Source organism: Hipposideros armiger, unplaced genomic scaffold (assembly GCF_001890085.2).
Source record: "Hipposideros armiger isolate ML-2016 unplaced genomic scaffold, ASM189008v1 scaffold_397, whole genome shotgun sequence".
Classification (NCBI taxonomy): Eukaryota; Metazoa; Chordata; class Mammalia; order Chiroptera; family Hipposideridae; genus Hipposideros; species Hipposideros armiger.
In genome coordinates, this window is record NW_017731747.1 from 430,313 (window position 1) to 440,100 (window position 9,788).

At 37.3% G+C, this 9,788-nt stretch overlaps 1 protein-coding gene across 1 annotated transcript in view; it reads right to left on the bottom strand.

Moving 5' to 3' along the window:
• Window positions 1-9,788, bottom strand: part of PCCA (propionyl-CoA carboxylase subunit alpha) — a 353,425-nt gene that overhangs the window by 204,264 nt on the left and 139,373 nt on the right. The window contains exons 11-12 of the mRNA XM_019663655.1: window positions 5,221-5,315; window positions 708-858 (exon numbers count right to left, since the gene is read on the bottom strand). Of these exons, the coding sequence (XP_019519200.1) occupies window positions 708-858; window positions 5,221-5,315 (246 nt within the window). The remainder of the gene's footprint in view (window positions 1-707; window positions 859-5,220; window positions 5,316-9,788) is intronic.

Genomic DNA, 9,788 nt, shown 5'->3' on the forward strand with positions numbered 1-9,788 from the left:
CCTGCACTCCCAAGTCAACTCTTAACTTGGCCAGCCCCGAATTTTTGCTTTATAATAATTTGTTTGCTGTATGTTGTGTTCTGTGTACTTTATGTGTATTTATAGTTTACAATTTAAATAAAAGAGAATAAAGCCGCCCGTCAGTTATGGCACCAACGTATTCCTGAGACCCTGATTGGAACAGAGGAAATATGTCCCTAAAGTCAACGGTAGCAGGCGCAGCCACTTGACTTCTCAACCTTGTAGCTAGCAGAGGTGGCAGTTCCTCTGGGAGCCAGGTTGGTGGTACAGTTCTGAGAGCCATGCCTGGAAGCTCACTCTAGGTACCCTTCCTTCCTTGATCCCTTCCCAAACATTTGTAAGGACTTAATCCCTTTCTGTTTATCACATCTAGAGTAGTATCTCTTAACAGCACATGAACCCTAACTAATGGGGTTCATCGAGAGAGGTTCTAGGAAAAAACCAAGTAGAATTTCCTATATGATGTATTAACAGTAACGAAGCAGCAGGGCTACATACTGACCATTGAATTAACCCACCACTTACCTGTCATTCCTAACAGATGTCTTAGCACAAGCATGAAAAGTAAGTCTTTATTTAACACTTTACGAAGTTGATTTTTTACTTTTATAAAACAAAAAGGGATGGGGTAAGGAAGAGTAAATTATATAGGGGCAGAGAGGAACAAAAACCAGAGGTTTTGTTACCTGGAGTCTTGTATTCATTTCCAAGAAATAAAAATTCTTCTTTGAGTCCACAAGGAATTCTACGGTTCCGGCAGAAGAATACTTGACTGCTTTGGCCAGAGCTACGGCTTGTTCTCCCATTGCTCTTCGAGTCTCAGAATCCAGAAAAATGCTACAAATACAGAAAGCGTAGTCTACATTTTTAACAAAAATCAAGTTATCTTTTGTGTGCATTATATAAAAATTTACTTAAAAAGTTTACTCAGATATGATCTGTATCAATTTAAGATTCCATATTATATGACTTACATATGCTTATAATATATACTTATTGTGATTAAGCACATGTTTACAGAAATCAACTTCGATTTTTAGAACACATTTGAACTTTCCACATTATACTGCAACTTCAATCGGTTTATAAAATATACAACTCCTTCGGCTCAGTAGTTCTTAACTAGTAACATTTAATATATGAGATCGGACAATTAAGTTCACGAACTCATCCTCGAAAAAGTGCTACATACCTCTTTGCTGAATATCACTATGGTGGCCTTTGAAGTACTCCCCTTGGGAAGCTACGCACCGACGCCAGTGCCTAGTCTATCCTTCAAAGCAATTTTGGAACTCTTTTTTCTGGAATGGCCATCAGAGCTGTCATCATATTACCCTTGATGTCCTGAATATCACCAAAATGTCTTCCTTCCAATATTTCCTTTATCTTTGGGTAAAGAAAGAAGTCATTGGGGGCCAGATCAGGTGAGGAGGGAGGATGTTCCAATACAGTTATTTGTTTACTGGCTAAAAACTCCCTCACAGAGAGTGCTGTGAGCTGGTGCATTGCCATGAATTGCTGGAGAAAAGTTCAGGTTGTCTAACTTTTTCACACAGCCTTTTCAGCACTTCCAAATAGTAAACTTGGTTAACTATTTGTCCGGTTGGTGCAAATTCATAATGAATAATCCCTCTGATCTCAAAAAGGTTAGCAACATCGTTACAAGTTTGTGAACTTAATTGTCCAATCTCATATATATTCCATATCACTTCAAACTAAAATTGGGAGAAAAATAAATTCTTGGAAACTAATATATACAATTAATCCTTATTATTAATGGATTCCATATTTGCAAATTTGCTAAAATTTATTTGTAACCCTAAAAATTTATAATCGCAGCACTTCATGGTCATTCATGAACAAGCTCAGAGCAGCAAAAAAGTAGACTCCCAACATGTGTATTCTCAGCTGTGGTCAAACAAGGCTACACTTTTCCTTCTTGTTTCAGCTCTCATACTGTAAACAACTGCCTTTTTTAAGTTTAGCCACGTTTTTCTCATTTTTGTGGGGGTAGTTTAGGGTGACTTCACTGTTTAAAGTGGCCCCTGAGTGTTGGGCTGGTGTTGCTAAGCGCAAGAAGGCTGTGATGTGCCTTATGGAGAAAACATGGATGATAAATGAGCTTCCTTCAGGCATGAGTCATAGTGCTGCTCGCCAGGACTGAGTTCAATGTTAATGAATCAGGAATATATATTAAATAAGGTGTCTTTAAACAGAAACACATATAAAACAAAGCTATGTAATGATCAGTTGGTGAAAGTGTTCTAGCCAGAGGCTTGCAGGATCCTAACCCTGTATTTCCCCTGGGAGCAAGGCTTCATTAATGCAGTGTTTACAGTGACTTTAAGAGCACAACTACCACAAATATTACAAGAACAGACTATACTGCTAATAAATCGCCATAACTTTTGTTTCGCAATATGAAAATCACCTTCCAGCAGGCAAGTAAAGCTGAAATGATTCCAGTAAACCCTGAAAATAATAATTCCTGTATTTTCGTAGGTTTTGCTTCTATACAAAATAGGCTCTGAGAAACAAAACATTGACTGCGTTTCTATTTGTGGATTAAAATTATTTTCAAATTAATAAGATTAAGATGAGATTTTATAAAATTTGTATTATGGAATAGTACAATGAACTTGCATGTACCCGTTTCCCACATGTAGCAATTATTGCTATACAGTCACTCTTGTTCTGTCTATGCTGCATGTCCACTCTTGTACCCATTTTCTTTTTTTAGCAAAGGTCAACCCATTTTTCAATGCTAGCAAATCCCAAATTAGGTATTATTTCATCCATAAAAACTCACATATCTGCTTCTATAAAGACTCTTTTATAACATAATCACACTGTAAAAATTAATCAAAATGCCTTAATAGCACTTAATATCCAGGTAGTATTTAAATTTCCCTGCTTCTCTCATAAGTATTTTTTTATAGCTAATTTCTTTGAGTCAGGATCCAAATAAGTCCAGCCACTGCATCTGATTGGTTTTAACATCTTTAAGATTCTTTTAACTTGTGATACCCTCTTTGCACCTCCCCTTTTTTATGCCAAGATCTGGCATTTTCCTGTCTGATTCCTCATATTATGGGTTCACCTGTATGCACCCCCAACAAGGTCTTTTAACGTTCATATTGTATTTCCATTTCTTATAAACTGCTGGATAGATCTAGAGCCTTGAATAGATTCAGGTTGAATTGGTGGTGGGGAGGCAAGAATACTTCAAAGGAGGGAAGTGTACATCCTACTGTCTCCATTTGGTCATGTTTGGGTTCATCATTGGACTCAGGTGTTATGAGTCATATTTGCCTATTATAAATAATAGTTCTATAATAGTATTAACCTAACACATATAGGGATAGATGACATTTCAAGAATAACTGGCTAACAAAATTAATGCAACCAAAAGAAAGAAACCCAAGTAAAGATTACATCGTAACATCTGAAGACTCTCAGATGCAGTTGAGTAAAACTATTTTTGCTCTGTCTGGTCCTGTCTTTTCCCTTATCATAAACTCTGTTAGTGATACACAGAGAGATAAGCAACCTCATCACTGCACTCAAAGCACAGTGGTAAATTCTTACTCTAGGAACTGGAAACTACATATTCCACTTATTTCCTTATTTCACAGCACACAAATACCCATGAAGTCAGTATTAATAATAAGTTCTAATTGTTTTTTATTTGATTCCTGCTGCTTTAAACTTTCCTCTTTTTTTCTCTAAATAGATGAGATGTTCATGTGAAAAATTTCTATTGAGAGAGAGAGAGAGAGAGAGAGAGAGAGGAAGGAAACAAAAATCATGATTCAAGGTTTCCAGTCTGTGAACATTTTTATCCCAGGTAAGACTTGAGTGAGTTTTGACTAAAAAGAGAATTATATTGGAAGTAATATGACAGAAATCACAAAATTGCAAAAAAGAAGTCTCAGAGGCTATTGTTGTTCTACCAGCATCCACTGTCCCCTTCTGCATTAGAATTTTAGCTAAGCACTTGGTTACTTAAGACAAAAAAGCATTTCCCAGCCACTCTAGCAAAGTGACTAACTTCAGATCACCTCCCAGTAATCAAGACAGGCAGGTTCTAGGAACCTTCCTAAACACAGTGAAGTATTTCTTTTGCCTTTCTTCTTCCTCCCTTCCTTCCTTCCTTCTTACATTCTGGTCCTGGGCCATGAGCTGGGGGCCACCCCCATGGAGGCTGCAGTGAACTGCGCTTCATAACATGGTGGCTGGTTTTTAAGCTTTGTGTCCCAAGAGACAGAAGTAGAAGCTGGCAGTCTCCTAAGGCCTGGGCACAGCATCATTTCTACGTAGTCTATTGGTCAAGCAGTCACAGAGCACAGAATCAAGGGGAAGGGAACATAGATCCCTCTCCCAACTCCTCAAGGAGAGAAGTGCCAAAGAATTTGGGGACCAGATTTTAAAACCAATGCACCATACCATATTTTTTAAAACTAATTAAAGTAGGATTTTATTTTTACCCTTACCCTGTAATTAAAAAAGTCATTCATATTCACACCTACTCTTCTCAGAAACTACATATGCATTATATCAAGGCACGCTGATTATGCATGCTGATTAAAGCTACAATTGGCTATATGCCTTAGAGCTGGTTACTAAAAATAACAATGTACACTCAGCTGGGGATTTTTAGGAACTAAGAGAAAACCAGAGTATCTACAAATACCAACCTAGTATCAAATTAGAAATAAAGCTCCATGAAACTGCTATACCAAACACATGAAAGGTAGCTTGGAGAAGTGCCCAAAGTAGTTCTGATAAATCATGGAAGTTCTAAGAATCATGCCTCAGAAGCTTTTTCATGGTAGGATAAATTCAGGGAATTCAGGATCAACTTTATAAAACCATCGCCAATAGGAGAGCGTAGAAGGCATGAATCCCAGAAACTCCACATGCCCAGAAACACCCACGGGGCCTCTACTACCTAGAAGCCTGTGGGAGTCATAACTAGTTATCCATCTAATAAAACTCCAACTTCTTTTTCAAGTATTCTCTCACTTTCATGCACACAGTACTGAGGAAGATCTGCGGCAATTTCTTAACTATAAAAGCATACATTAATAAATTCTACCATGAATATGAAGGCAATTTTAGCCAATGAAGTAGAAAATAAATATATTCATAGAATATAAAAGCAGACTATTACAAATGTTCATTAGGAGAAACTCTTACCTCGGTGCTTCCTCTACCACTTTCTGATTTCTTCGCTGAATTGAGCACTCTCTTTCATTGAGCCACAAAGCATTCCCGTGTTTATCACCTAAAACCTGAAAAAGCAATACCATTTGAAAAAATACAGAGCCATACCCATAGCGCATGTGTCCAATTAACATTTTCTCCACGCGACACCCTTTGGGTTTTAATATTCAAACCTAACAGAACAGACACGTTCCTCTTTGGTTCATGTTAATAGAGGAAAACTTTATATTTATAACCCCTAAACTCAAAACATTTTTAGCAAAAATACTTTAAAAAGTTCTGTTTCATTTTGAATACACGGGGTAAAATATCAGCATCAATTGTACAAATTTTGTGAAGGACACAGAGTATCAATAAAAAGCATTTACGTTCTAAACGTCCCTGGTGCGGAGGAGAGCCGTGTGTTGTTACAAACATCTGTTTGTTGTTAACATTATTAAACGCCTAGTGATCGGGAAATGCTTTTTTTTTTTTTTAAGATTTTATTGCGGAATTGGGGGAGGGGAACAGACAAGTTGATGTCCTTTTGTTCTTCAGTCTAGTCGTGGAGGACGTCGCTTCACTGGCCCATGTTGGTATAATCATTGCGCTCCTCCCGGGTGAGGCAGATCCGTCGCTGGTTACTGGACAGCCACTCACAGCGGCTCACAGCGGCTCACGCCGGCTACCAGCCACTCATGGTAGCTCATGGCAGCCCACGGCAGCTCCACTGCAGCCTACGCCATTGCCAGTGACTCATGGCAGCCCAACTCCAGGTCAAGCTGTTGTTCACCATCTTAGCTGTAGAGGGCGCAGCGTCACTGGCCCTCATGTGGGATCCGAACCTGGGCCCTGCTGCTCAGAGCTGGTGTCCCAAGCCAACTCCTAACCAATGCGCCACTTGGCTGGCCCGGGACATACTTTATTTACATCCAATACGTAGTCTGTTACTTACATAAGGATGTTTTTATTGTGCTTTATTTTTGGTATAGGAAACTAGTAAAAGTCTGGGGTTAATACATAACATATTATGATCTTTCCTACTTCTAAAAATGGGAAATAAGCTGAGGTTGCCAGATAAAATGACAGGACACCCAGTTAAATTTATATTTCCAATAAACAATGAAAATATTTCAATAAAAATGTGTCCCAAATACTGCATGGGACATACTTTTATTTTTTTTAAATAAATCACTGTTTATCTGAAATTCAAATTTAAATGTATCTTATCAGCTAAATCTGGCAACCCTAAAACAGGCTTTGTTAATGTTTTGCATAGAATGTTTGATTTTCAGGAATGGATTAATCTGTTTTCAAGATTAAAGAACAGATGCTTATTACTGAGTTCATATATTAAGTTCACAGAGGTAAAAAGCTGTTCTAGAAACCAAAAATCTAGGCACTAATTTTAGCTCCAAACAGCTATGCAGACTTCCTGGGTAAGTTATTCTGTTTCTTCATGCATTATAAATGGCAGATAATATAATCGTAATATTTTATATGACTGCTGAGAAAAATCAAATAAAAAAAGATCATTGTTACAACAGATAAACTAAAAAATTAAGTTAATATATAACTGTAAATTTAATTTTTAGAAATATAAATTAATCTAACCCTCAAAATGATTCCAAAGAACATTACAGTAATGAAACATCAATAAGGTAGAATTTTATTTCTATGACTCTTAAAGATGGCTGCATGAAGTACTTCTACAAATATTTTAAATCATTCTAACTCTCAACTTCTTTAATTCTAGTTGACAAGGAAATAAAAGTAGACTTAGTCTCCAAAAAATAAAGCCACAATAACCAAGAATTCTCAGAAATATTTCTAACCGTAAAATATTAGATTCATATATACAAGTAGAGTCAAGAGTTTGTTTTTGTCTAAACTCTGTATAGTCTTCCAGTTCTCTTTTAAAAGTTCTATCATTTACTAGGCAGTCAACAAAAATAATGTGATAATTACTTATTCCATTAAATAAACAAAGAGACTAGTAAACAGACATTATAATAAAAAGTGCTTGTAAGGGAAATTAATCCTTAAATGCATCATAAGTTTTTTAAAAACTTTAATACAGCCCTTTACAGATATACATGTACTCAATATGGAAAAATCTCCCAGATATACTGCTTATTAAAAAAAGCTTCATCATAGTAGACTGTTGCACATAACGCAAAGCATCTCCGGATCAAGCCCACAAAACGTCAGTAGTGCCCTGGTTGAGAAATGATGTGGTTTAAGCCACATAGAGTGGTATCATTCAAACTGCCCGTGCCCAGTTCCAGCATGAGAAAGCATACAGTATGTGATAGCTCGTGTAAGAAGTAACAGGTGATACACGCATATACACTTCATAGACTATAGCAGGATATTCAAGATCTAGTAACAGTAACAGAAACCAGGACATTTGGAGACAAGGGTGAAAGGGATACTTACTTTTCATTGAATACTCTTTATCCTGTGAAAAAATTACCTAATATAAATAAATAAATGAAATTTGAAGAAAAGAATAAAAAACCTTCCTTCCAAGTGTAGTTCAGAGATGGGCAACATCTGTGTTGCCCATCTAAGCTACTGGTAGACACTTTCACCTATATTTACAAGTATTACCTAGACTATATGCCATCACTAATTAAACTAAAAAGCTGATGTAAATATATAATTACTTAACATAATTTAACAAATATTTAATGAGTATTAGTAATGTGAAAGGCACTGGCCTAGTTTGAGGGAGAGCCAATGAGTAAGACCTCTGCCCTCAAGCACTTCTTGGTCCCTTATTCCCCTCGTAAGATGCACAAATGTCAAATCACTATGTTGTACACCTGAAACTAATACAATATTGCATGTCAACTGCACTTTAATTTTTTTTTAAACATTTTAAGTAACTTCTTGGTCTATTAGAAAAGTCAGACAGCTAAAGATAAAATAACATAAGTAGTCTTCTGTAGCACAAATAAATGCTATAATAGATGGGGAAGATAAAGAAGGGGGAAATTAATTCTGCCCCTAGGAATTACAGAAAGTACAGGAAATACAGAAAGAGCACCCCAAATACTTCCCTTAAAATACAGACTTAAACATCAAACACCCTAGTCCACGCCTATACTTTGACACCTAATGCGCATCTCAACCTTGATTGGTCCTACATCATAAACTGATTTCCTCCATAAAACATGCATCTCCCAGTCTCTCCCGTCTCAGTAAAAGACAGTCCCCTTCTTCTAAACTCCCCAGGCCAAAATCCTAAAGTCATCTTTGATGCCTTCTTCTTTTTTTCTCACATATCACATCTAATCTTTTAGAAAATCTGATCTACAGTCACAAAATATTTAGAATTCAATCATATCTACCCATCTCCACTACCAACAACCTGGCCCAAGTTGCCATCATCTCGCACGAGAATTACCATAAGAACCTCTTAAGAAATCTCTCAGCTTCAATTGCTGGTTTTCAATTGTTAAGAACCAATGAATACGTGTGCCTCCCTTTGACTACCTTGTTGAGTGGGGGTATTTATTGCAGTGCCATATCCTTTCCTCCTCATTGTATAAAGTGGGTGTCACAGACTGTCTTTAAATGCAGAGGTCTTGCCATCAGAAGAACTGTTCTTGAGGGGCCATCCACAAGAAGTCTCAAGCAGACCTAGACCAAGTCTGTAGACAAGATCCTGGTCTTGGAAGGAAGGTGGCAATATTCTGCTATGAAAAGACATGATCATTGGGAGTCAGATAATGGGCCATGGTATTTAATATCCAAGGATGGCCCTCAGTTCAACACAAAATACAGTATTCACACCCTTGCATAATCGCACATGGCAATGATTCTAGGCTGGCCAAGTAACTTGCAAAATGTTCACAAAAATGATTCTGTGCCTATCTGAGCCTAAACCTTAAAAAGACAGGTCAGATCTTTCAAGTTCTGACCAGCAATGTAAGAATTCTGAATATCCATATAGAAATGCCACATGGAAAAGCCACATGGAAGTGCCCCCCAAGACACAGGGGAAAAGGAGAGAGGGCCAGCTGCCCCAGAGTCTCAGCTGAGCTCAACTTCAAGTCAACTCTCCAATGCACTTGATGTTAGATGTTCCAACCCAGTAAAAGCCCCAACATGACTACTGCCCCAGTGAAGAGACACCATGAGACAACAGCCGAACCCAATCACCCACGAAGTGATGAGAAATAGTTAAATGGTATGCTGTTTTTTACTATGGCAAAATATGCATAACAATTTACAATTGTAACCAGTTTTAAGTGTACAGTTCAGTGGCATTAAGTACATTCATGTTAAATGTTGTTTCAATTCATTGCATTTTGGGGTGGCTTGTAACTCTGCAATAGATACCCAAAACACATAAAATAAACAAGTGGGTTTAGAAAGGATACTGTATACAAGGTCAATATTGATGTAAAAATCATTTGTATTTTCTTTCTTTCTAATTTTTTAAGATTTTTATTGGGGAATGGGAACAGCGCTGGGGAATTGGGGGAAGGGGAACAGACAAGTTGCTGTCGTTTTGTTCTTCAGTCTAGTTGTGGAGGACGTTGCTTCACTGG